Source organism: Sturnira hondurensis, unplaced genomic scaffold, assembly GCF_014824575.4.
Source record: "Sturnira hondurensis isolate 20B ecotype Veracruz unplaced genomic scaffold, ASM1482457v3 Scaffold0015509, whole genome shotgun sequence".
Taxonomy (NCBI): Eukaryota; Metazoa; Chordata; class Mammalia; order Chiroptera; family Phyllostomidae; genus Sturnira; species Sturnira hondurensis.
The window spans coordinates 9,645,708-9,672,507 of NW_028088140.1; the positions used below are offsets into that span (position 1 = coordinate 9,645,708).

At 47.1% G+C, this 26,800-nt stretch overlaps 2 protein-coding genes across 6 annotated transcripts; one reads left to right on the plus strand and one right to left on the minus strand.

Moving 5' to 3' along the window:
• Positions 1 to 1,512: 1,512 nt before the first annotated feature.
• Positions 1,513 to 8,965, plus strand: NRIP2 (nuclear receptor interacting protein 2; the record flags this gene model as incomplete). Its single annotated transcript, XM_037064739.1, has 6 exons — positions 1,513 to 1,869; positions 4,939 to 5,091; positions 6,263 to 6,345; positions 6,691 to 6,812; positions 7,069 to 7,121; positions 7,431 to 8,965. Coding segments are annotated over 6 exons (861 nt in total), but the record flags the coding sequence as incomplete, so codon positions are not given.
• A 607-nt stretch (positions 8,966 to 9,572) lies between these two features.
• Positions 9,573 to 23,840, minus strand: ITFG2 (integrin alpha FG-GAP repeat containing 2). 5 transcript variants are annotated; one of them, XM_037064734.1, is made up of 12 exons: positions 23,616 to 23,839; positions 15,937 to 16,032; positions 15,316 to 15,357; positions 14,958 to 15,129; positions 14,216 to 14,355; positions 13,602 to 13,750; positions 13,128 to 13,225; positions 12,881 to 12,934; positions 12,677 to 12,768; positions 11,750 to 11,867; positions 10,413 to 10,586; positions 9,573 to 10,337 (listed from the first exon to the last, which is right to left on the minus strand). In XM_037064734.1, exons 1-12 carry the CDS (start codon positions 23,709 to 23,711, stop codon positions 10,234 to 10,236), a joined length of 1,335 nt encoding a protein of 444 aa, XP_036920629.1. In that variant the 5' UTR covers positions 23,712 to 23,839; the 3' UTR covers positions 9,573 to 10,233. The 5 variants fall into 5 exon arrangements, with proteins under 5 accessions (XP_036920629.1, XP_036920630.1, XP_036920633.1 ...); XM_037064735.1 differs by having other exon boundaries at positions 9,684 to 10,337; positions 23,581 to 23,668; XM_037064738.1 differs by lacking the exon at positions 23,616 to 23,839 and adding an exon at positions 23,405 to 23,498 and having other exon boundaries at positions 9,684 to 10,337.
• Between the last annotated feature and the right edge of the window lie 2,960 nt (positions 23,841 to 26,800).

Genomic DNA, 26,800 nt, shown 5'->3' on the forward strand with positions numbered 1-26,800 from the left:
GTCCATAGAAGACCAGTGGGCATCTGGTTTGTCTGAATGTGCATGTGCCTTGGTGCTGTCTGCACCAGACTGTGTCCCTAAGGAGCAGGGCTTTGGTGGGGTACTCATTCTGTGAGCACCCAACACATGTGAGCAGGTGCTTGACCAAAGCATTTTGATGATAGTGAAGACAAAAGGCTGGAAGAGAAAAATCTGAAGACAGATGAGCCAGGGTCATACAAAGTCCAATATAAGTGCTGGCAAGGAAGTGAAGCCCCAGAATCCCCATTCACTACTGACTGCAATGTATACTGGTATAAATACTTTGGAAGGCAATCTAGAATTATGCATAAATAGGGAAGCAATTCCACTCCTTAGGTATATACTCTAGAGAAATGCTTATACGTGTCCCCAGGAGAGACATGCAAAAAGTTCACAGCAGCACTGGTTGCAAGAAAAAGAATGAAAACCTAAATTTCCTAAATATGCTGTATTCATATAGAGGGATACTGTACAGTAGTTAAAGTGAATGAACTAGAGCTATGCATACCTCATGGATGAATCTCACTAATAAAATATTGCACAAAAAAGGACAAGTTGCAGAAGAATAAACACAATAGGTTAGGCAACACTAAATGCTCTGTCGCTCAGGACACACACACATGTATGTGCATGAAGAATAAAGACATTCTCATGTGCATGAGAATAAAGACAGGTGTGGGAACGACAGTCGCCAAATTCAGGAGGGACATTAGGTGGGGAGAAGGGAAGGTGTAAGCAGAGATTCAGCTATTTTTGTAACAGTTTATTATTTTTTAGGAGGCTCCCAAGTAAAGGTTATTGGTTCTTCTTCATAACTTTCTGCATGTTTGAATTACAACAGTTTTTTAAAGAGCCAGGACTGGAGGAGCCTTATATAAGACAGAAGAGAGACTGGGCCTGCTTGTGGGGAGACTCAGAGCTGCTCTTGCCACCCCTGGAACTGAAACCCCACAGTAAATAAAATAAAGACCTGACACAGGTCACACGAAAAGGCTAAGACCAGAAAGGTCTCCTATTGCGGGGGAGGAAAGGAGGGAAGGACATTTCGATGCTGCAGCACCCACTCTGGTTCCGAGCCTAGAGATTGGTCCGCACCCTAACCCTGGGCTGCAAGAACCCTGAGTGGAGGGAGGGGCGGTGGCTGCCGGACACATCACGGCCCCAACCACGATTGCACAGGCCTGCATATCCCACTCACACCAGGCACACCCACACAGGCTGCCACCCCCACACAACAAATACCACCTTTCAAACAACCTGGCATGGGCATCTGTGCGCAACCCCTCGCGCGCGCGCGCGCGCGCGGGCACACACACGCCCCCTGCCACCACCTACCCTGGCCAGGCCCCAGAACCGGAAACGCTGCAGAGCCCGCCAGCTGTAGACCCTTCCGCCCTCTCTCCAGTGCTGGATTTTTCCAATGGAACCTCACTCCCTCTACTGAGCTCTGTGGGAATTGGTGTCTGACGCGGCTGCTTCGGAACATTATTTATTTATTTCCTGCTCCTCCCTCTGAGACCCTCCAGTCAGGAGAGCTGCGACCGGGAACAGAGACAGACGGGAACCACAGGGACACAGAAGGCAGAGAGGACAGAGGGGAGGACCCCTCAGAAGCCCCTACCCGGCTCATCAAGCGCAACAAGCCTGGCAGGGGCCATGAGCACCAGGCAGGAGGCCAGGAGTGAGGGGGGAGACTCCAGCAGGAGGGGACAAGAGGCAGAGCTTCGAGACCGAGCCCACCTGAGCCAGCAGCGCAGGCTCAAACAGGCCACCCAGTTCCTGCACAAGGACTCTGCTGACCTGCTGCCCCTGGACAGCCTCAAGAGGCTGGGCACCTCCAAGGACTTGGTGAGGCAGCCCTCTCCCCATCCTACCCTGGAGAACTCCTCTGGCCCTTTCTCTCCATCTCCCCACCCCCTACCCAGAGGGTGAGGGTAAGGACACTTAAGCACAGACCCTGAGCCTTCAGATTCCCCTCCCTCACTGAGAGTGGGAGACAGGCAGTCCCCCCAACCCAAGGGCTCCCTTTGGCCATTCTCAGCTCTTCACTGGGATATTCCCTGAACCTGGTGGCTAAAAGACCCCATTCTCATTGCTCAGCTTCCCCTCTCAAATCCAGGTTTTATGTTGGAGTGAGCTCCGCTGTTTAGGAGTAGAGGTTTTCAGGCACACAGGAGCCTCTGGAGCGGTCATTTACAGCTGAGAGGGCGTAGGATTGGCCAGTCTAGGGCTGTGATTGCCTTCCTCTCCCTAAACCGTACTCCCTCATACCTGGGCTGGCTACTCATTTGGCTTTCATTCTGAGGGGTCAGAGTGAAGCATTGAAGTCCTCCATCCTTGCCAAAGCATCAGGATTCCCTACAGCTCCTGTGAGGCCACCCGGCTTCCTTGGGTGTCCCTTTCCTCCCCCAAAACCTCCCTCTAGGCTCCTTTCCTTCCATTCCCTGAAGCAACTTCAGCCTCCAGAGGGGGTGGGGTGGGGCAGTGACAGTGAAGGGGTGAGTGGGTCAGGGGACAACTGCATGTATGGGTTTCCCTGGGCTTTGAAGCCATGTTGCTTGGATTCAGGTCCTGCTCTGCATGAGCTAATACCCATAAAGAACATAGAATAGTGCCTGACTGAGAGAAAGCACTATCCAAATGCTGTTATTCACTCAGCTACTATTTCATTTAGCCTGAGAGAGAAAGGAAGCTCTGTAGGGTCCAGAGAACATAAAATCATATCTAGCTTCTTGTTTATAGAAGAAAGATTTTTGTACCAAGGTTTGGGAGCATTCTGTTCACTCTCCCATCTCCTCATTAGAGCTGAGAGAAGGGTGGAAACTCCTGCAACCTGATGGGTACAGAGCCATTTCGGGGGGGGGGGGGTCTCGGGCCACTCCAGCAGCCCTGCCACCTGGGAACCTAGAGGTAATCACGGGCCTTTACTACCCATTGTGCCATAGCCCTACCTTTCACCTTCCTCTTAAATGAATGTGCCCTCTCCTGGAACTCTGCCCAGAGGCTAGGCAGTCTCCCAGCCCTATCCCAGCAGGCCCCCAAAGGGAAAAGTGATCAGACTAAGATTTCAATTCAGAGAAACTCCAGGGGCTGTTCCTTGCAAGCATAGTAAGCACAGCTGAGAAATGAGGGAACAGGGAAGGAGGTTCTCTGGCTCCCAGTGGCTAGAATCTTATAACCCCTACTCTTTGGGGACCATCCAATATGACTTCTGGAGAAGGGTCATCCCCATGGGACAGGTGGGAGGAGAGCTGGAAACTGCAGGGCTGCTCTTTCTGGTCAGTCCCAAAGCTCACTGCCCTTTTCCCAGAGTTGGGTCTTCTGCTGGCAGCCTTGCTCACGGGAGCAGCCTCAAGGGCCTCATTAGGCCATGGGTGGAAAAACAATCTCAGGCTCCCACAGAGAGAGGGCAGGTGGAGAAGCATGCATGGAGGCTGGGAGGATACATTATTCTTCAGCAAGCATTTATTGAGTAACTACGCTGAACTAAGCCTTGGAATATAAAAATGTGTAAGATACAGACATGATCTCAAGGGCTCTCTAAGTTAAGGGGGGAGTGAAATCCACAAATGACATCTGTGAGAAGCATGACTAAGGGAGCTACCCTAGCCTTGTGTGTGGAGGGAAGAGCACAAAGAAGTCAGAGAGGGCTTCCTGGAGGAGATAAACCTGCACTAATTACCAGATGCACATGGAATCCCATGAATAGTTAGTTCTTGAACAAAGTTTGTTGAGCTAGCCATCCAGTCTCAGGAATAGGAGAGAGGAGAAGCAAAGGTGGAAAAACAGCCTGGTGCAAGCAGTAAAAACAGGGTAGCTGGGGCGGGTGAGCCAAGCAGTGTGTGATGGGAAAGGGGAGAAGAGGCAGATTTGGGCAGTGCCCAGGTCATCTGAGCTGTGGATTGCCTTAAAAAGTTTGAGCTCTACCATGTAAGCAAAGGGGAGAGGGGTGCTTTCATGGATTTTAAACCTGGGAGTAACATGGTTAGCTTTGTTTTATTTGGGTGCTTCTCAAACTCTAATGTGCACAGGAATCATCTGGGGATCTTGTTAAAATGAAGCTTCTGATTCAGCAGCTTTCCTGCATTTCTAACAAGCTTCCAAGTGATGTGAAAGCTGCTGGTGTGAGGAGAACACTTTAAATAACAAGGGTTTTAGATAACCATTGACTTGGAGCAGGTGTACCTGAGAGGCGACAGTACAGAAGGCAGGTTCTTATGAACATAAGGAGGCATCCCAGTGATCCAGGAGAGCTGTGGTGAGTCTGAAATAAAGGCAGTAATAGAAAGTAGGGATGTACTATGAACACAGGAGGCAAAACTGGTAAAATATAGGAAGTGATTGGAAGGGTGTGGGGGTTACGGGTGAAGGAGAGTCAAAGGATGACTTCCAGCATTCTAGTTTTAAGGATTTTAACTTAATTCTTTTTTGTTGTTGCTTTCGCTTCTTTTCATTGCACCATTAACCCCTAGGACCTGCAACCCATTGAAGAATGAGCTCAAAGGGGGAAACATGTCCCCCCCCAAATAAATAGCTTGTTGTAGATCTGAAAGAGAATTTCTCCCAAGCACAATACTAGTTCCTGAAATGTCCTATGAGCTGATATTCGTCAGTCTAAACTAGATGGACTGTTCTCTTTCCATTTCTTCAACACTGAGCAATCCGCTGGGGGCTTGGAAAAATGGCATAGTTTGATACTTAGAAGGTTCACTTCTAAGTGAACCTATGGTTCACTCTGCTGTGATGCTCTGACTGCTGGGAGCCTCCGGTGAGCTCCTGCCCCTTTCTTACACCTTTGAGACTCAGGATGGGGTGGGGTTGGGGACAGCACCCTGGGATATCTGAGGTGGGGGAACTGAGCAGCCTGGATACTTGGCTTTAGACCCATCTACCTTCATTGTTCTGTGATGGAGCCAGCAGCCGCACAGTGTGATCCAAAGACGCCTGGTAGAGAGAAACCAGAGCTGGAGTCAGGGGGAGTCTCCCCTGGGGCAGGCCCTGATTCATGGCCAGGAGAACAGGAGGAAGACTAGCACACCAGAGATTCCAGCTCTTCTAGTCAATTGCAAGGTGAGAACCTCCCAGGGCACTGGCTTTCACTAACTATGCTGCCTGTGACTAGCTCACTCCACCCACTCCTTTCTGCCCTGGGTGGTGAGGGAAGGAGGGAGGAGAAAAGGAACCTCTCCCCTAAGCCTGGAAAAAAAATGGGATCCCCTGTCTCCTTTATTCTCTGCCTCTGACCATCTTTCCTCTGCAATTTCACATCACCACCATGACTCCCCTTTCCTGTATCAAAGTATGGTCTCTGCATGTGATGTGTGATGCCCTTCAGAGTGCTCTGCATAACGGACCATGTGTGCACAGACGGAAAATGCAACCATCCCGCAAAAAAGCTTATGTGAGGGCCTCATCGTCTCTGGAGCCGTTTGACCACCAACCAGCATGGAACTTTCCTAATAAATTAATAGATGCCCACTGCTTTTATGCCATGGTCTTTGCTCAGCATTTCCTCTGCCTGCTTTGCAATCATTTTATATCCACATTCTACAGTCTTTTAAGCTCAAATGTTACTTCTCCTTGGAACCTTTTGATTTCCCCATTAGGAAATAGCCTTTTCTCCTTCTCAATGTCTTGGGCACTTTACTGACAACACTTTCTACCATACGGTAGTTCTGTTTCACTTCCCCTAGACTCCAAAAGAATAGTATTCATTGCTGTGCCTCCCAGCAACATCTGTGTATAGTATATGCTCACTAAATGATTGTAATGAGAAAACCGCCTGTTTGTGATACCCAAGCGTAACCCAAAATGTCTGTATAAATCCAAAAGAAAACGAACGTGTCTCCCCTTGCTTCCCGTGGTTGACGCCTCTCTTTCCCACATCTGAGTTTCCTCACAAGGTGCCTCAGTCTCCACGCCGCTCCTCTACTCCCAACTAGATTCTCTAACTGCGTGGCCCTCAGCCTACCAAGAATTCCTTTAAACAAACTGATCTCCATTCCTGATCAAATTGTTTCCAAACAGATGGACTCACCACAAAGTGCAACTCACTTAATTTTTTTGGATCCCTTTATTTGAGCCAATTTTGCCTCAATTGTAGGAGTCCCACAAAGCCTCTTAAAGACTCAGTTCATTCCCTTTACTGGTTTCTAAAAGGGAACCACCCAAGGCTAGGAAGTTGAAGGTCCCAGTCTATTCTCCTGGGACTCACTAAATCCCCCACAACCCTTTTTCTCAGTGCCAGGACCAGGTGCTTAGGGTGGCCGTGGACACAGGCACCCACTACAACCAGATCTCCACTGGATGCCTCACCCGCCTAGGGTAAGAGTCTGGCCCAAAATAGTGGATGGGGGTAGGGCTTTTTTGGGGAGTGATGATATTCTGAAATTAGATAGTAGTGACTATACTCTGAACATACAAAAAACCACTTGACTGTACACTTTAAAAGAGTGACTCTTTTGGTATATGAACTATATCTAATAAAGATGTTATTTACCAAAGAGTTGATGGGGCTCTGGCAGAGAAAACAAGTCTCCTGGGACTCCCCTGTGTGGAGCCAGGGGTTGTATGAGAACCCAAACTGTGGTGGGGATGGAGGGACATTAGCTGACAAAAGGGATGGGGGTGGGGTTGTAGTGGCCATAACCTTGCTTACCAACCACACAGGTTAGGGAAGAGGGTCCTAAAAGCCTCAGGGGGGAGCCTGGCCCCTGAACCCCCCACCCAAGTGGAACAGCTGGAGCTGCAGCTAGGTCAGCAAACCGTGGCATGCTCAGCCCAGGTAGTGGGTAAGTCCTCCCTCCATCAACAGCCCCACTTCCCACCTCTCCGACCTTTCTGTCCTGGGTGAGGCAAAGGCAGACTTCAGCCCTGCCAGCACCAGACAAGTTGTCCCCAAAGATGCTCTGACTATCCCCAATATCTGTGCCAAGATTCTCAGACCTGGGATGGAGGGAGGGCAAAGAAGGGGCATGTGCTAACAGGAGGGCAGCAGTGTCCCCCAGGTACCCTCCAGAACCTTCTGTTTTCAAATGGTTCCTGCAGATGTGGAGAGTCCTGAATTCTGTCTTGGACTGCAGACTCTGCTTTCTCTCAAGGTAAGGAGGATGCTAGCACTTTGGGGCCTGACCAAGGGCTGGGAAAGAAAGGAGACAGGCGTGGGTCAGGTTTTGATGATAAAGATGCCACTGCACCTTTGCTTCTTCAGAGGCTCCTGATCTGCCTGCCCACAAGTGAAAAATGTGGAGAACGGGATCCCTCACTGACGGGGGGGCCCAGGAGAACGGACACAGGGGGAAGCAAGGAGCAGGGGAAAGCTGTGGGAAGTGGGAGGAGAAACAAAAAGAGGGGGCTGGGAGGGAGGTTACTTGCTGGGACAAGCTCACATTCCCGTCCATACCTCACAGTGCTGTATCGACCTGGAGCACGGAGTGCTGCGGCTGCAAGGCCCCTTCCCAGAGCTGCCCTTCCTGCCTTTGTACCAAGAGCCTGGCCAGTGACTGCTGTCCCAAGTCAGTCCCCTACCTGCAGGAAGCACTGTAACTTAAGGGAACAGCCATGTGGGGAATGGGGACATTACTACAGCAAGGTAGCTGGGGACTACTTTGTACCTCTGTCACTGCCTTGACCCTGCTGTTCCACTGCCCTCAGTTGGCCACATTCTTCCCTGCTTTTTGGCAACTTCCCTATCCCCCAGTTTTCCCAGAGCTCACTCAGGACCTCAGGGCTCTGCTTTCCGTTTTCTCTCATTGCCCTCCCAAGAAGAGCAAAGCCAAATCAGGACTACAGAAAAATGACACAAGCAAAATGCGGTTCCAGGTGGGGCCCCTGGCGTGGTAGAAGCCGGCCAAGTCAAGGGCTGCAGCCTACTGTTCTCCACCTGTGCCCCAGCTCCCGCCAAACCTGCTCCACTGCCTTCACTCCCACATCTCTCACTCCGCCTCTGGGCTCCCCGTCTTTCACGACTAGACACTGCACCCCACCAACTGGTTATCTGGCCTGGCTGGTGCCTACCTCTCTAATTCTGCACACACGTGTTCACAGTTCAGTGGGGTAAGAAACACTGAACACAGTAATTCTACATAGTAGGAGTGTGGTTTGGAAGAGGAATGGCAGCTCACAGGACTAGGGCTCTGTTAGTTATCTTTTCTGAGCTTCCCAATGTCTGAAATCAGTTACACTTGACTACCCAGTGCAAGCCCTTGGATATATCTCTAATATCTGCCCCAGATATTCATCCACTGGGCCCCTGAACTTTGGGGTATGTGTACAAGAGCCCTATAGAGAGCTGGCCCCAAAGGTAGTTGGGGTAGTAGAGTTGTTAGTACTCAGACTTTACCTAACCCATATTCCTTATTTCTAGAACTACCCACCCCATTAGATCTTCCTGCATCTCTGGCTTCCATAGGGGGAGCTTGTCTTGTTTTGGAATCAATGGCTTTCTATCCCCTACCAGGTCTAAGCCTTAGCAAAGAGACAAGGAGGCTCTTCTGACTTCACTGTGAAGAGAGGAACTCAAACTGTAAGAAGCCAGACCCAAGTGTCTTACTGGCTGGTTTGAGCCTCTTGAATCATGGATGTGGGCTAGAGGAAGAAAGTGGTGTAACTAACCTGAACTAGGGAACTAGGACCTCAGGCTAGAAACAAAATCTTGAGCGTGGGGTAGGTTAGAGAAGAACCAGGATGTAAGAAGCTGTCCCGTTGACACCTGGCCTTACCTTTCTTGGCCAAGTCTCCTGCCCTCACAAGGAAAGGAGAGGAACTCACTGTCACATGTCAGAGATAGTGCCCTGGTCCTTCACTGCCTTGCTCCATGACCTCTGCCTTCCTGATCTCACCCTGTTCCTTTCCCTTCTGCCTCCTGCTGCTTCTGTAGTTGCAGACCACAGACCCCCAGGCCCTATGGCAGGCTCTCAGCTCAGCTGCTCACCCACTTGAATAAACATCTGGGGGTAATGTGCTTCTCCATGGTAATGTGCTTCTTTGGTCTTCCCTCATGCCTGCGAGAGGCTGATAACTCTGCCCTATTCCCTTCAGAAAGGAAATGTGAACGTGGACCCTTCCCCAGGTTGATCCATTAGGCCAGAGTCAATATAATTGAGAGCAATGGCTTTCAAACTCTTTTGAACATAATTCAAAGCAGGAAATATGAAATATATTTCATATATTTCAGTGAACACATACAATTAAAGCAAAACAACATTTCCCTATATTGAAAGCTATATGTTTCATTCTCTTTCATTTATTCAAAAAATGCTGATTGCAACCTACAATTTTTTTTTCAATGTATGGTTGTTTCTCATGTGTTCCCCTGCTGGGAACTGGCCTGCAACCCAGGCATGTGCCCTGACTGGGAATCGAACCCGTGATCTTTTGGTTCGCAGGCCTGTGCTCAATCCCGAGCTACACCAGCCAGGGCTTGCAACCTACAATTTGAAGGACACTGATTTAAAGCACACAGAATTAAGAGCAGAAGAAATATAAAATGGACAAAATATAATTCTGATTATGGTCTGGATCATAAACCTGCACCAGGTTTTAAACATCTATTGTCTGAGAGAATAAGGTGTTTGGGGGAAATGAGTGGGTGAGAAATGGAGCAAGGCTTATGAAGCTGCACAGTACATGAAGAATATGGCAAAATGAGAGTGTTGGCCCAGTTTTTCAGAAAATACAGCAAAATCATCTCAGGATTGCCGGGGACACAGAAAAATAAGACTGTAAATTGTCCTGAAAGACCCCTCAGAAAAACCCCAAACAGTCTCCCATTCCTGTAATAATCACTCCTGTCGATGACCTGAAGTTGTGACGTGGAAAATGGCGCTTGGGGTTGGTGAGAGCCCCTACCTCACTGCTCCACTGGTGCCAAAGCCTAGTTCCTTCCAGGTGTTGGGGCCACAAGCAAGTCTCTTTCCATACAAGAGTGAGTTAGCTCTGGGGAGGAGGCAGCCCCAGGTGGTGTGGAATAAGGCCAGGGTCCTACAGCCCTGCTGATGTGACGGGCAAGGTACACAAGCAAATGGGCAGAGGGTCAACTAGTTTCTTCTCTCACCAAGAAGATATGAGATCTATAGTTCACAGTCATCCTAGGGTTGCTGCCTCTGTCCATGCACCTCTGAAATGTGTATTCCCTGTCCTGCCACTAATATGGATACCTTGGGGGTAGGGAGGTTCAGGAGGGTCCTTCCTCAGCTAAGAGGGAAAGTCCAACTAGGTGGGATCCTGGAGGCTTGCAGGAGCACACTGTGGTGGCTGGTCAGGATGGTAGAGGGTTCGGTGAACCAGAGCGCGGACTGCTGGGAGGTCATCAGGATCTGAGGGCAAGAAAGGGGCTGGTAAGAGGCTGTGGCTTTCCTGGGCCCCTGATTCTTCAGCTTGCTGGGCCTCACCTATGCCCAGCTCCTGCAGCAGGCTCCGGTACTGTGGCTTAGCCTCCAGCAACTTCAGCAGATTGGTAGACTCCATCCGCTCGAGCTGCACCTCCCAGTACACATAGATCTTCTGGTTGAAGGTGACATACACGAGGCAGGGGCTGTTGTGGCCCTCTTTGCAGGCATACAGGCCTGTGAGGTGTGGGTGGTGAGACAAAGGTCAAGAAGTTTCATCCAGTGGTGGGAGGTGAGAATGAGACAGGGGCTCTAGAATGGGTGGTTCTGGCCCCCCGACAGATGTCAAGCAAAAAACTAACGGCTCTCTTTCTAGGTCTACTCTGTTGGAAATTCGGTAAAACGATAAACAACTTGGCCCATTCCAGATATAGAAAGACCATAGAAACAAAACTCAGGCAGAAGAGCACCCAAAAAAGAGCACCCAAAACAAAACTCAGGCAGAAGAGCACCCAAAAAACAAAACTCACCCAAAAGAGCACCCAAAATCAAGTGTGGGTTTTTGTCATCATAGTGATGGCCCTGGAGTAATGCCTAGTCTTGCTAGTCCAAGGGGTAGATCACAGAGGCTTCTCTTAGGGCAGCCCCTCTGCAAAGGCACACTGACCTCTCAGGTCCCTGGGCTGTGTGGGCTAGAACAATGTTCAATTCTCTTCATTTCAGTGACCACAGATCTTTCCACATCACCCCAAAGGGTGAGCACTGGCTTCCAAGGTCCTGATTTGGAACTAATGGGAACCGCTCTAGGACAGCAGTTTTCAATCAGGATGCTGAGGCCAGCACAATAGTGTGCTACAAGAATTGTTAAAACATGCAATTCCTGTCTATTTAGTCAGGGGCACGGATCTCTTTTCCCTTAAGACTGTCAAATTAAAAAAAAAATGACTCAGCCAACATAACAACAACCTTCCAGTGTGAATGAATCAAAATTATACCTATTTTTGTCAGATCGGTAAAGATCTATTTTTTGGTGTGCTACAGAATTTTAGTAATTAGCTTAGGTGTGCCATGAGATGAAAAAGGTTGAAAATCACTGCTCTAGGTGAATGTTCTTCACAGAGTTTTCATATACTCTGATGGGAAAGAGCTTTCTGATGTCTTTACACAGGTAGATAAGATCTCATCCCATTCTTTGAAATATTCAGAAATGGAGATCTCACTATCTTTTACTTTTCCTTATTTAAAACTGTAAATATGGCAATTTAGTGGCCACTCATCACCCTCTAATGAAAGAGCTGAAGAACGCATCTGTTTGTGCAGACTCCCACAAGGGGACATGCTGAGAATGATAGCAGGAGGCAGATGAGTGTGGTCAGCGGGGGCCAGGGGCAGGGGCCCACCTGCACAGAAGGCTCGGACGTTCTCATCCACTTGGAAGCGGACAACCGTGCGGTTGTGATCGATGATATACGTCTGTCCATCCCAGGCACAGGCAACAACCTCCTCGTGCCCATTGCCCTGAAAAAGGTCAGAGACAAGTTTGCAGGGCTGTCCGGGAACCATTTTTAAAAGGGATCTAGCCATGGAGCTGGTTGAAATACAAAGAAGCTGTAGGCTTCACTCTGGCACCAATAGCTGGCTGAGAAAGAAAACAACCATATGTCTCTTATAGAACTTCTCCCATGTGCCAGGCACCAAAGGGGCTGCTATCCAATGAGCCACCTCACAAAGTAGTCACAACAACCCTGTGAAGTAGGCAGTATTATTCCCAATTTGATACTGAGGGAACTTCAGCTTGTAGAAATAAAATCATGCACCCAAGGTCACTCAGCTGGGAGATGGTGGAATCGGGCTTCCGGCCCAGGCCTGGCCCACCTGACCTCACAGCCTCATGCCTCCTCTCCTACGTCGTTGAGCGTGTGTGACGCCAGCACAAAGGCAGCCCCCATCTGCCCCATTCAGCAACAGACTCAGGGGCCACAGCCTCAGTAAAGACAGACTCACATGGGACAAGAAAAAAACTTCATATACATCTGGAGTTGGGACTGAGGACAAACTTCTGGACCCTAGTAATTACTTGGTTCTCTTTGGAGCTTTTTATGCTGCTGAATGGTACTGAAGTGTGAAGTTCCCCAGAGCACAGAGAATAGTGCTGAGCACTGTGTAACAGGGGAACAACTCATTTCGAAGGGAGTTAGACCTAGCTAAAGAGGGCCTTAAGATAAAGGTTCAGAGTTTAACTATGAAGTCATAATGGCCTCACTGAAACCTTGTATCTCCATGTAAAAAAGGTGAGAATGTTCTTCTCCACCAGGTTTTCTACCCACCGTGACATCCAGTTTCTCTAGGGCGAAAAGCTGGTGATCCACCTGCACGGACCACAAAAGCTTGTCTGCTTCCTCCATAAGCTTCAGTGTCCCTGCGGGGGAGAGGCAGGTTGGGATGCGGAGAACAAGATCCCCAAGCAGGCCCCCCCCTGGCACACAACCTCCCACCCCAGCAGGGGCCTGCAGCCGACCCGGGGAACTCACCATCCAAGGTGCAGAGTGCAAAGAGGCCAGAGCCACCACTCTCAGGGGTGTGGCCTATGGGTGGGACGGAAGGACCAGAAGAAAATGTGAAGATCAAGGCAAGATCAGAGCATACAGGGTGAGGAATGGCCAAGGGCAGGGAGGGAGGGAGGGAGGGACAGGACTAGAAATGAGAGACGGTCCCACATCTCCTCTCCCAAAAGTAATGTTTGCCCTCAGCAACATGCTTCATCCTGCCGCCCCTCACCTCGTTTGATGTTGCCAATGAGGTGAGTAGAGACATTCTTGTTGTGGATGCGGCCGGACGTCTGGTGCAGCATGACATCTCGGGCAGCTGGTGTCTCCCTGTGGGCAGGAGACTGGGTGACTAAGTGGGAAACCAAGTGAGCTTAGTTCTCTGGCACATTTGTGGCCCCATCTCCGTAAGAGCTGCCTAGATGTGAATCAGCTAGAAACCTATAGCTGCCCCTTGTGTGGCAAGTTGGAAAGAGAGGGACAGGGCTACCAGGCTAGAATCTTATAACCTCTTCCAGATGCTACAACACTGGAGCCAGGACTCCCTGGCTCCCAAAATACCTCTTCCCTTATTAGGGCAGAGGTACTTGTGCTGAAGCTAGCTTAAGCAGCTCTGTAAACTGCAGACCCATCCACTGCCATGTACATCCAAGACCCCATCTTGCTCCCATGTACCCCACACCATCCACATGCCTGCATCCCTTACCTATTGCTTTCTGTGGTCCCCTCAGAGGTAGCAGAATGCCCAGTGTCCTTGTTCCAGGTACACAGTAGAACTGCATAAGCACAGCCTGGCTGCGATACCATCAGATCAGGAACACCCAGTGATCCTGGAGTCACCGAGAGACTGTCCACCTGCACCAGGGAACAGAGGCTTAAAGGGGGCTGGAGAGAGAGGGAGTGGGACTCTGCAAAGAACAGGGGAGAGAATTGGAGTAGGGGCCCTGGAGGCAATCCCCCAGGCTTCAAGGGCAGCAGCAGTAGGAATTCCAGAGTTCACAGGGCTCCTGCCCAGTGCCATCCTCTCTAACTACACCATCTGCTTTCCTCTGTGCTGTCCTCTGCAAGGTCCAGATCCTGACACAGACATCACGCCCACCCTCACATTCCCAATTCCTAGCTCTCGGTTGCCTCCTATTTGCCATGACTAGCAACTTCCTCTAAGACTCTGAATTGAAATCATCTTTAGATCTCTCAGCAAGATGATTTTCCCTTCTTCCCACCCTGTATCATGGCCTACAACTGTTCTCCCACAACCCCCTTCAGGAGGCCTTCCTCCTTGCTCTCTGAGCTCTGGGGTCCCTCTACTCAGCTTCTCACCTGACCTTCCAGCGTCCATTTCTGGAGTGACACCAGCTGCCCTGTCAGATGTTCAGTGCCCTCGCCCAGATCTTCCCAGCGGAAAGCTCGTACCACACGGTCTGTGTACCCTACCACCAGCTCACAGCACCCATCTCCATCTGTGGTTCAGAAAATAAGGCGAGCTTGGAGCCAAAGCTGCATTCGTCAGCTTGAACCCTACAAGCATCCCATCCCTACTCTTCTACTAACATCACTGCTGGGATTTTGACTTCAAGTCCAACCTGTTGTGGAGCCATCTCCCCTGCTCTGAGTCCAGTGCACCTCCTGCCCTTCCCTTCCTGTACTGACAGCACCTCCCTGTCCCTTGGCCCTACCCACCCACCTGCTCCACAGGCCCTGTCACTGCTTCCCTCAGATATGCACCACAGGGTGTCCAGATGCATCCAATATACATACCACCAACTTTGAGACAGCTTCTGGCCAAAATATCAGCACAGTATCTATATAGCTCGCTCCCTCACCATCTTCAATTTTTGATCAAATGTCACCTTCTCAGCAAGAACTTCCCTGACACTCCACGTACAATTGCTACCTCTACCTCAACATTCTCTAGGTCCTTTCCGTGATTTACTTTCTCCATAGCAACTGCACAACTGAATATTGATCCCCCACCCCCCATGACCACTGAATCCCTTGAGATCTGCTCTGTTACCCACTGATTCTTATTGCCCCAACTGCCTGCAAAGATAGCCATGCCCACCGATGTCGCTGATCAGCATGACCTTGGTGTTGGCAGGGATGTGCTGCTTAAAGACTGGACGCTGCTCCTCTCCCATTAGGGTTTCATGGTGCCCAGAAGCATCCAGGGTCCTGGCAGGAGTCAGGTCAAACAAGTGAAACCAGCCCTCAGCACTCACAGCCACCACCAGGTTCTATAAGAGATAGAGATATGGGAGAGGTGGACTGAGGAGGGAAGTTCGAGCACACACTGATCATTAGAACACAGAAAGTAGAGCTAAGGCCATTAACGCTCAACTGATTCCCACCTTGAGACAGGGACCCATCCAGCTAAGGCCTTGGAGTTACACTCAAGTCCCAAGATCCCCGGAAGTTCTTACCTTTCCTTTATTACATATATCTCCAACTCCAACACAAGTCAGCTGCAAAAGAAGAAAGGGAGGCTCAGGGTGACCCAGAGGGAGACCAGTACTCCCTCATCTCCCTGAAGCAGGAAGGAGCAGGTTTTCTCATTACCAGCGTGTGCCAGAAACCAGTGCCACGGGACTTATGTGATGGGCTGCATTAACTGAGCTACTGTGCTATAGGTTTGGTTCAGTTTACACACATAGTAATATGAAGACCTGAAGTAAAGGGAATTTGGGCTCAAAAGAAAATCTCTACAAAACAAAACTCCAATTTAGCAAGATTATCATGTTTCTGGACTTATTCAAATACTACCCCCATTATCTATCATACTGTATGAGATCAGACAACCTAGGCTGATTTCCTAAAGTACTTAGGGAGTCCCTTGTGTGTGTGTGTGTGTGTGTGTGTGTGTATACATGCAAGTGCTGCCTGGGAGCTTCCCGCACTGAATCAAGTGACCCCCGAACCAGTGGCTGAGGAGCCGGTGAGTGAGGACACACTGGTGAGCTCCTGTGTGGGTCTCAGCCTTGACAGTTCCTGAACAGAAAAAAATCCCTTCCCCCGCCTTCAGACCCAGGTAGTTGAATACTGACCATTCCCTGGCAGGAACAGGTGAGCCATGGCCGGCTGTCATCATTCTTATACACAGACAGCTTCCCACTGGTGTCTCCCACCACCAATTCATTCAACTTAGATGGAGAAAGAGGAATGTTAGCATGGGTCCTGCTGACCCACCTCAAACTCTTCTCTACTACACCCATCCCGGGGAAATCACAGGACATCAACTTGAATCTTCATCAAACATATTAAAAACCTTTTGTGACCAACACAGCCATAATATTCCAAGTTTCTTTATTTCCATGGGGAAGGGGTGGTGGTGTATGTGTGTGTGTGTGCATGTGTGTGTCAGGGACAGGGGAGGCCAGAGGAATGAGTGAACACAGACTCCATCCTGGAGAAGTTTGACATTTGAACAGCTCAATGCCCCACATGCTTGACTTTGGCTCTGATTCGTCCATTACAAATAGGACATACAGGGAGGAGCAAAAAGTAGGTTTATAGTTGTTCCTATGGAAAATAATACAATAATTAATAAATAATAATATAGGAATAAACTCTCTGTTCTGCATACTAACAACTGTGAACCTTCTTTTGCCCCACCTTGTATTTTAGAAACAACCCAAAATATTCAACTTTTGGGGAATTTAACTCCAAATGTCATATTCTATTAGGGCCAGGGGGGAAAAGAAGGCAGCTCTGGGGGCCCTCCCTCTTTTAGCAAAAACTTTTGATCTTGGTGTCCTAGGAATGAATAGAGAGGGATGGAGGTGCCAGAGCGGGGCGCAGCAGGAAGGGGCCGCTGGGTGTCAGCATCTATGTTCTGGGCCTCTGGTGCCCCCTAGTGGTGGCTAAGCTCTCAGATGGCAGGCTCCCTGCATGAAGCCTCTTCACAACTATTTGTATCTGAATACTCCACTTCCCAGGTAGTAACAATGATGATAAAGTTGCTCCAAACCCTATTTCTACTAACAGCTTCAGGATTTCCTCCTGTGGGGACATGCAACACTCCCTTCCTTTCCTCAAAGTAGAGTGAATATTAGATTCCCAGAAGATTTCATTTTAAAGGCAATAAAGGACTTCCGCCAAGATGGAGGCATAGGTGGAAACACTGTGCCTTCTCCCACAACCAAGTTTGGATACAACAAAAGTTTTGGAGAACTAAGACACACCCAGAGACCAGAAAACTGAATTATACAGAAGCCTGACAGCTACGAACCGTTCAACGGGGATGGTAAGAGAGGCAGAGCCAGCAGCGGAGCAGGGTCGGGAAGGACAGACCTAGGAGCGCAGGCAGCCCAGAACTAGTCGGGGTGCGGGGCAGACTGACCAAGGTCGCACATTCGCGCGCAGTGAGACAGACCACGCAGGCCCCAGGGGGCGAACCCAGTGGTGGAGGGCTGACAGTGGTGGCACACTCGCGTGCAGTGGAGTGGGGCGCGTGGCCCTGGTGACGGTGGTGGCTGCGGTGCTGGTGGGGGTTGCAGAGGCGGGCGCCAGAGGGAAGCCACTGTCCCTCTTTGACCCCGCCCCTACATACAACGTCACAACCCAGTGACTGAGTTGCCCTGCTCTGGTGAAAACCTAGGGCTCCATTCCTGCTACTTAACAGGCACGAACAGCCCAAAAGATGGTGCAAGAACTCAAAGTCCCAGAGCCAGTAACTCTAAGCGACCAACAGATTGCCAGCCTCTCAGAAGCCAAATTTAAGACACTATTTATCAGGATGCTCACAGAATTGGTAGAGTACAGTCACAAATTAGAGGAACTTAGTCACAAATTAGAGGAACATATGAAGGCTAAACTAATTGAAATGAAGGGAGATGTCCAGGAAACCAAGAGCGATGGAAAGGAAAATGGAACTCAAATCAAGGGAGTGGACCAGAAGGAAGAACAAAACATCCAACCAGAAAACAGTAAAGAAACAAGAATTCAAAAAAATGAGGAGAGGCTTAGGAACCTCCAGGACATCTTTAAACGTTCCAACATCCGAATTATAGGGGTACTAGAAGGGGGAAAGAAACAGCCAGGAGTGGAAAATGTATTTGAACAAATAATAAAGGAGAACTTCCCCTGTCTGGCAAAGGAAATAGACTTCCAGGAAATCCAGGAAGCTCAGAGAGTCCCAAAAAAGTTGGACCCAAGAAGGAACACACCAAGGCACATCATAATTACATTAGCCAAGACTAAAATGAAGGAGAGAATCCTAGAAGCAGCAAGGGATAAGGGGACAGTCACCTACAAAAGAGTACCCATCAGACTGTCAGCGGATTTCTCAAAAGAGACCTTACAGGCAAGAAGGGGCTGGAAAGAAGTATTCCAAGTCATGAAATCCAAAGACCTACATCCAAGATTGCTCTATCCAGCAAAGATTTCATTTAGAATGGAAGGGCAGATAAAGTGCTTCCCAGATAAGGGCAAGTTCAAGGAGTTCATCATCACCAAGCCCTTATTATATGAAATGCTAAAGGGACTTATATAACAAAGAGATGATGAAAAATATCAACAGTGAAAGGGTAGCAAACACACAGTTATTAACAACCACACCTAAAACAAAAGCAAACCAAGAGGACAGCTAGATCAGGAGTGGAACCATAGAAATGAAGAACACATGGAGGGTTAGAAATGGGGGTGGGAGGCGGAGAAGGGGGGAGAAGGCACAGAAAATAGCATAGATGGTAGGTAGAAAATAGATAGGGGGGAGGGCAAGAATAGTGGGGGAAATATAGAATCTAAAGAAGTTGAGACACGTGGTTATAAACTAAGGGGGGAGAATGGTGGGGGAGGGAGTGTGTGGGTGGAGGGGAATGAAGGGGGGAATAGAACAACTGTAATGGTATAATCAATAAACTATATTTAAAAAAAATAAAGGCAACAAAGGCATAAAAGGAAAACAGTAATGAAAAGTTAATGAATTGGAATTTATGAATAATGATTTACTTGATTTGAATCTTACATTATTTTTAATAGTTATGGGAATACTTATGGGAGTATTAGATCATAGAAGCATAAAACAAATTTATTTACATTAAACCCTCTACTCCTGATGTTTCTATTACAGAAATGGATGTTTCTATTCCTTCCTCAGAGGACTTCTGCAGATGCACAGGAGAGAAGCTGCATGGCACAGAGGTTTAGAGGGCAGCTGCCTGCATTGGATTCCAGTTCTCTATGCCTATATTTCATTTGTAAAATGAGGGTCATGCCCTGATCAGGGTGGCTTAGTTGGGTGGGCCTCGTCTGCACAGTGAAGGGTCACCAGTTGGTTTTCCTGGAAGGGTGGATGCCTGGGTTGTGGGTTTGGTCCCCAGTCAGGGCACGTGCAAGAGGCAATCAATGGATGTTTTTCTCTCACACTGATGATTCTCTCCCTCTCTCTCTCCCCCCTTCCCATATCTCTAAAACTAAATGAATAGTATCTTTTAAATTCTTCTTAAAAATGAGAATCATAAGAATAGCTACCTCATAAGGTTGTTGCAAGAATTGAGCTAACAGAAGACAGTATTTAGAAGTGATTAGCATACAATGAGTGCTAATATCAGGTGGTTTTCAGCCTCTAGTTAAAACACCTGCAAAGCTAGGGATCTTAGCATCTTTCATACAATGCATGCTTTTTCTTACACATTCATTCAACAAATGAGTCTATAGTAGTACTTGATAAAATGTTTACTTATAAGACAAACACCAAAAAAGATTGTTTTAAGACACAAAGAAAAATCAGAATGAAAGAGAATGCGCAGTCAGCCCTTGAGTTTTCAGGTAAAGCTAGACAACCAGTTAGGGATAAAAAGATAAAACATCACAGACTCCCTGCTGAGAAGGACCTCACAATTTAATAAGGGTGTAGACACAGGAACAAAATCATAAAACAGTGTGGAAGGTGCAGTGAGCCAGGCAGAGAGAGACGCAATGGCACTGGAGGAGGACATTCCCAGGACAGCCTATCTGCTCTCTGGCAGCCACCGTCATCCCCCTTATCCGTGGGGGTACATTCCAAGACACCAGTGGATGCTTGAAACTGAAGAGTGTACTCAACCTCACACAGGGGTGGGCAAAAGTAGGTTTACTCTGCCATCGTGACATTCTTTTGAGTTAACAAAACTGTAATAATAATCATAACGTGCATGTCTTTTTCCATATGAACAACTGTAAACTTACTTTTGCCCATCCCTGAACATACTGGTTTTTCCTATGTATACACACTATGGTAGAGTTTGATTTATAAGGGACAGTAAGAGACTAACAACTACTACTAAAATAGAATAATTATAACAATATACAGTACTATAATAAAAGTTATGTAAATGTGGTCACTTATTTCAGGGGGTCTCTTGTTAAAGTCTTCACATAGTCTCAATGCTTTCTGGTATGACATGTTGCCATCAATTGACACATATTTTCTGCTCAGGTCTCCCACCCACAAATTTAATGCCTTTTCTACCTATCACACACTGTGTCTGTCACTTTTGCAGTTTCAAGTGTGACAGCAAAACGAGCATGAATTTTTCAATTACATTTTGCATTTCTTGCTCTTCCTTTTCTTCTGGCACCATGATTCAGATGTTGGAATGCTTAAAGCTGTCCCAGAGGTTCCCAAGCCTTTTCTCTCTTTTTTTTTTTTTTGAATTCTTGTGTCTTCATTCTGTTCTAGGTCAATGTTTATCTCTTCCTTCTGGTCCAAATCGCTGATTTGAGTTCTGATCTCCTTCCCTTCACTGTTGGTTCCCTGTACATTTTCCTTTATTTCACTTTGCATAGCCTTCACTTTTCCCTCTATTTTGGCCATACTCAACCATTTCTGTGAGCACCCTGATTATCAGTTTTTGAACTGTGCATCTGATAGGTTGGTTATTTCTTCACCACATAGTTCTGATTTTGGAGTTTTGATCTGTTCTTTCATTTGGGCCCTATTTCTTTGTATCAGTGCACCTGTTACATAGTAACAGGTGAAGCCTTAGGTATTCCACAGGGCGGGGCAACCCGTGTTGTCATCGCTGTGTTGTGGCACTATATGTGGAGGAAGGGTCAGATAGGGAACAATGCCGCTTGTTCAGCTCTTCAACGGCTTTCAGTGATTTCCCCCACTACCCCCAAATAAATTGTGCCCCTCTGGTGCTGATTCCTGGGTAGGTGAGTTTTTGTACATTCTAGGACTCTATGGGTCTCTCCAATGAACTCTCCTGTGAGGCTGGGAGTCTCTCCCACTGCCACAACCACACAGAGTTTTACAACCAGAAGTTTTGAGGCTTTTTTTCCCCATGCGGGAACCCTGGGTTATGCAGTCTGTCTCACTCCCTGGTTGTTTCTCCCAGTTTATCCACATACAAATGTGGGACCACCAGCTGCTGTCTTGCCCACCTGGTCCTCCAGCGGCCACCTTGCTACATATATTCTCTGCCCTGGTTGCTTGTCTCTGCCCCTCCTACCAGTCTGGATGAGTGTTTGTTCTTTAACTCCTTGGGTGTTGGACTTCCTCACAGTTCAATTTTCTGGCAGTTCTGGTTATTTTTTGTTTTTGAATTTGTTGTTGTCCTGTTGGTTGCATGAGGAGGCAAAGTGTATCTACCTATGCCTCCATCTTGGCTGGAAGTCCTATTTTTTTTTATTCTTTGTTTTCAATATAAGTCTTTTTCTTGCCCCAAATCTCCAAATGCTTGCCTGGGGGACCAATAACAAAATTTCTATGCATACTTATGCAGGCCGAGTGTACCACATTTAACTACTAGCCAACTATCTCAACTACTTGTCCTTCTTCCATTATATTTATTAATAGCAGGCAGAGCCCTTCAAATTGCTTTGAGATACATAATCACATTTGCTTTTCATAACAATCTTAATTTATTCAACAAACATTTACTGAGTGCCTACTATGTGCCAGGCACTATTCTGTGTTGGGAATATAGCAGTAAAAACAAAACAAAACAGGAGCAGCAACAAAAAAAGACAAAAAATTCCTACCCTAATGAGAAAAAATACTATTATACACTCAATATTGCAAAATTGAGTGTATAATAGTACAATTCACTTAGAAAAGTACAATTTCCAAAAAAGCTGGTGCTATGAAGCTATAAAAAATGCATGTATTTTTCTCTTGTAAAAAGAAAACAATCAGATCAAAAGGAAAGTAATGTACATCTAAAGTCATTTTGTCAATTTACTATTTAAAAATGCCCCCCTTGATTTTCTCATAAAAATTGAACTGCTTAGCATATGAAGAAATATGAAAGCCCAGAAAACATAATACAAACTCATGAAAATAACTTTTTCCTCCCCAGAGAGTGTAGAGTCAAAGGCAGCCTCATTAAATACCTCTCTATCACAGCACAAAGAAGACTGGAAAGAGGGAGGGATGTTTTAGTACCCCCCTTTTTTATTAGGGGAAAGACAGCACAGAACAGCAGGGAGGCAGACTAGGAAGATGAGACAGAGGATAGGAAAGGTAATAAGGTGCTTTGTATTAAAAATATTAAATAGAGATAAGGGATGAAAAGATAAAGTCTGGAGAAAAAGAGTGTTTCACATTACCAGTAGCCCCTGTCCCCTTTGATGCTCCACTCTAGACTATTTTACATATTTTAATCAAAGCACCTTCTTACTATCATTCCACCTGGTTATGAGCTACCTGAGGGCTGGGACTGTCTTGTTCATTTTTGAATTCACAGAATGTAGCAGAGTCCTTGACGAATAATGGACAGTTCGGTAAGTATTTGCATTAAAATAGAATCAAATACTAACAACAGCGCTAACACTGACTGAGCTGTAACAGCATGCCAGGCATGATGCTACCTGCTTTACCTGTATTAATTCATTCAAATGAGGAATGCCTCTTGAAGAAAGCAATGGTAGATGAAAATTATTTTTGTTACTCAATCAAGGTGTAGCACTTGAAAGTTTCCAGACACCTGCAGGTAGCATTGAGCAGGTACCACAGTAAGACATTAAAATTGGTTTGGTGAGGCAACATCTGTTGCCTCAGGGAGGAGCATATTCTACCAGATGGAAGGAAAGGCAGATAGAGCAATGTATTCCAGCGTCACGAAGGGCCAAATGTAAGAGCAGAAGAGGTGCTTTTTTTGGGGGGGGGGGGGGGGGACGGTTAATCCTCACCATACGATATGTTTATTGATTTGAGAGAGGGAGAGTTAGAGTGAGAAACATCGATGTGATCGATATGTTTATTGATTTGAGAGAGGGAGAGTTAGAGTGAGAAACATCGATGTGATAGGTTGCCTCCCGTATAGACCTGGACTAAGGATCCAACCAGCAACCTAGGTACGCGCGTGACCAGGACGAACTACAGCCTCTACGTGTACGGGATGACCCTCCAATCAACTTGGCGACCCCACCAGGGCAGCAGAGGTGCTTTTAAAGCCTATTTTGAAACTTTGAAAGGTAAAGTGAGCAAGCCTAACAACAGAACCAGTGAACCTGGAAATTTGGCCACCAAAGTTCACTAGGCTCTTTCGGTGAATAAGTTACTTAATTAGACAAAGAGAAAGTTACCCATGCTCCTCAAAAAGTACCAGACCAGTGCACTAGGCAAGCTCGGACGACCGCGGACACTGAAACATCTGTAAAGTTCTTCCCTAGGTCTGCCACGCAAGCGCTATTCCGCATGCGTCACTCGCGCTGGCTTCCTCCACTTTCCTGGCCTCACCGCGGCCAAACCCTGCGCAGACCTGGGCCGCGTCTCTTTCAGTGCGCATGCACTAACCGTGTCGTTGTCGACATCTCCAAGGCAAATTGCGTGCGGGAAGAGGCTTCCGCTGAATTCCAGGGCTACGCGCTGCACGTAACTAACGGACCTCATCGCACTTCTAAGAGCTAAGGAGGTCGAGAAGCCCCGCTAAGTGTTTCCCGAGCCCCTCCTGGCACCTGCCACAGCAGAAGGCCACCGAGAGCAGGAAGTTACGTCACCGCTTGAGCTTCCAATCCTTGCATTCGCTTAATATTAGCGAGGAGGCGGGTCTTCCGATACTTCCTGGCGTGGGGCGGGCTTGCCCAGTTACTAATGAGAGTGACGGGGGCGTGGGCCACTCCTTTTCACGTTAGAGCTAGAGCGTTTGGGTAGGCCAACCCTAGCCGGACTCATCTATTCTCTGGGCAGTAGGACTCTAGTGCTTGACCTAGTAACCTTGACTCCTTCCTTTGTTGCCCTAGCAATTGAAAATTTCCAGCCATCAGAGCACCCCCAAGAATCATAATAATCATAATAACTGACAGTTCTGTGCTTTCCAGCAGTGTTTTTTAGAAGTTACCCGTTAGGAATTGTGAAAACGATGTAGTGAATTGAACCAGCATTTAAAAATACGAATAGGATAGAATAGAACATACCAAGTGATTCATAGTAAGATAAGTATTGTTCTTATGAAACTTTGTTTCAATTGTATATTATTTATATGTGTATATACTGGCTAATGTATATTAGAAAAAATTTTTAACGTGTGTGCTGTGGTCAGTAGGTTGAAAACCACTTGATGCAAAGCACATTTCACATGTTATTTCATGTAATTAACACAATAAACCTGTGAGCTTGTATTTTTATTCCAATTTTTTGGATGAGGAAAATAGGTTCAGTAAGATTAAGTAACAAGGCAGAAAATGGTAGAGGTGGAGCTCAGACCAGGATTATTTGTTTTTTTTAAAATATATTTTATTGATTATACCATTACAGTTGTTCTATTCTCCCCTTCATTCCGCTCCACCCTGCACCCCTCCTCCACCATTCCCACCCTTTAATTTATGACCACGTGTCTCCAGTTCTTTAGATAGACCAGGATTATTTGATCCCAAACTTCAGATCTTCTCTATCATTTATGTCATAATTCCTAGGAAAGTCGTGAGGCTGCAAGTCAGGGTTGCTTAGACGCTAGATCTGCCCTGCCCTGTGGCCCCACCACAAAGCTCTCGTCTCCCTCCCTCAATGTCCTCACTCTGTAGTGTAAATGGGACTTCACCATCATGGTTAGCCTCTTAGGGAGACTTTTCATGTTGAATCAAGTCCCATCTTTCTTTGGGGTACCTCATCAATCAAGGCACCAAAAGTATTATTTGTGAAATTAGGCAGGTACTCCATGCATTTTAAAGTTTAGGTCTGCTGGCCCAGGCTGATTTACACAATGGTCTTTCAGAAGCCAACACTGTGAAAGTGAGAATATGTACCTCATCTGGGAATGTTGGACCAGGGCTGGTCTTGCTCTCTGAACCTAGAAAGAGAGGCTGCTGGAGGACAAAACCTTGGTGCCTGGGGGCAAGAGAGGAGGAAGGACATATTTTGTCTAGGGAGTCCCAATGGGTCTGATGGCCAGATAAGATGAGAACAAGGAACAAACAGGTCAAAATAGGAGGCAAACAGGAGGCAATCTAGAGAAATACTGGGACCTCAGATACACTGAAGTTTCTGTCTCTGTGGTGTACTGGCTAGATCCATTCAAAGGCTCTGGATTACACAGGTGTACCTGGTACTTTAAATACATGATCTCACCCTGGCTGGTGTAGCTCAGTGGATTCAGCACAGGCCTGCGAACCAGAGGATCGCAGTTCGATTCCCAGTCAGGGCACATGCCTGGGTTGCAGGCTGGTTCCCTGCAGGCGAGCCTCCAGCAGGGGACGCATGAAAGGCAACCATACATTGATGTTTCTCTCCCTCTCTCCTTACCCTCTAAAGATAAATAAATAAGTAAAATAAAAAAATAAAAAATAAATACATAATCTCGTTTATGGAGGGGTGGGTTGTATGCTACCTCAACTTGCCATACTACACCTCTATTTTCTCATCCTAACTCAAACCCCAAGCTTCTTGTGAGGTTTTAAGGGATAGAAAAACAAAAGCCAGTTTTAAAATATTAACCTCTAGATGTCAGGTCAGTTTGAATTATGTTTCTTTTCCCTAATATTTCTACATTGTTTTTTTCTTTTTCCAGCCTATGAATGAAATTGTAAAACAAACAAACAAAAAAAGTAATTCAGCACAAAATAGATGAGAATCACCCTGCTTCTCACCATGTGCCCTGACCTGACCCAGTTCTCTGAAACCATACTCTGACCCAGCTCTCCACTGCCTTAGTTTTATCTTCCCCATCACTTGGCCTCTTGTTCTTGACCTTTCTGTGCCCAGTGGGTACCTATTTTTGTTTGTTCTGTTTTTGCCACGAAAGTCATGTCATTATGATCACAACCTGGATACCCTGCCCTTTGGCTTTTGCTAAGAGAGCCAAATAAAGTTAGAAAGGGAGGACAGTTGAGTTTCCAGATACATAAGACATGAATCAAGTCTTTTCATTTTTATGCCACTCCTGCCTTGTGTCAATTATTCTAATTGTGTGGAGTGTTAAATTCATACTAAGTAGATTACAAGACTAGGCATTGCAGAATCATGTAGACAGATCCCTGACTCTCTGAGGAGCACCCTTGTTTATGGCTCTCTCTAGTGGGATGGTTGGTCAGTCTCCACGTGTACCATCTACTGCCTAACTTGTTTCAGCCAAGCAATCTTTCAGCATGGGTTTTGGCTTATTCCCCAGAAGTGCCTAACCAGACCATCTTCCTGGTTAGATGACATGGATACAGTTGTGTGGGTGACATTTTTTTTTAAGATTTCTTATTTATTTATTTTTAGAGGGGAAGGGAGGGAAACATCAATGTGTGGTTGCCTCTTAAGGACCCCCTACTGGGGACCTGGCCCCCAAGCCAGGCACGTGCCCTAACTGGTAATCAATGACTTTGGATCGCAGGCTGGCATTCAGTCCACTGAGCTACACCAGCCAGAGCGGGTGGCATATTCTTTACAAATCAACCAAACAATAGCTTCAGTAGAAACCTGCTATGGGAGGGGAGGCATTAAGTGGGAAATACTCTAGGGAGATTCTTTGTCCTCTTATTCCTCCAAGAGTTGTCAGA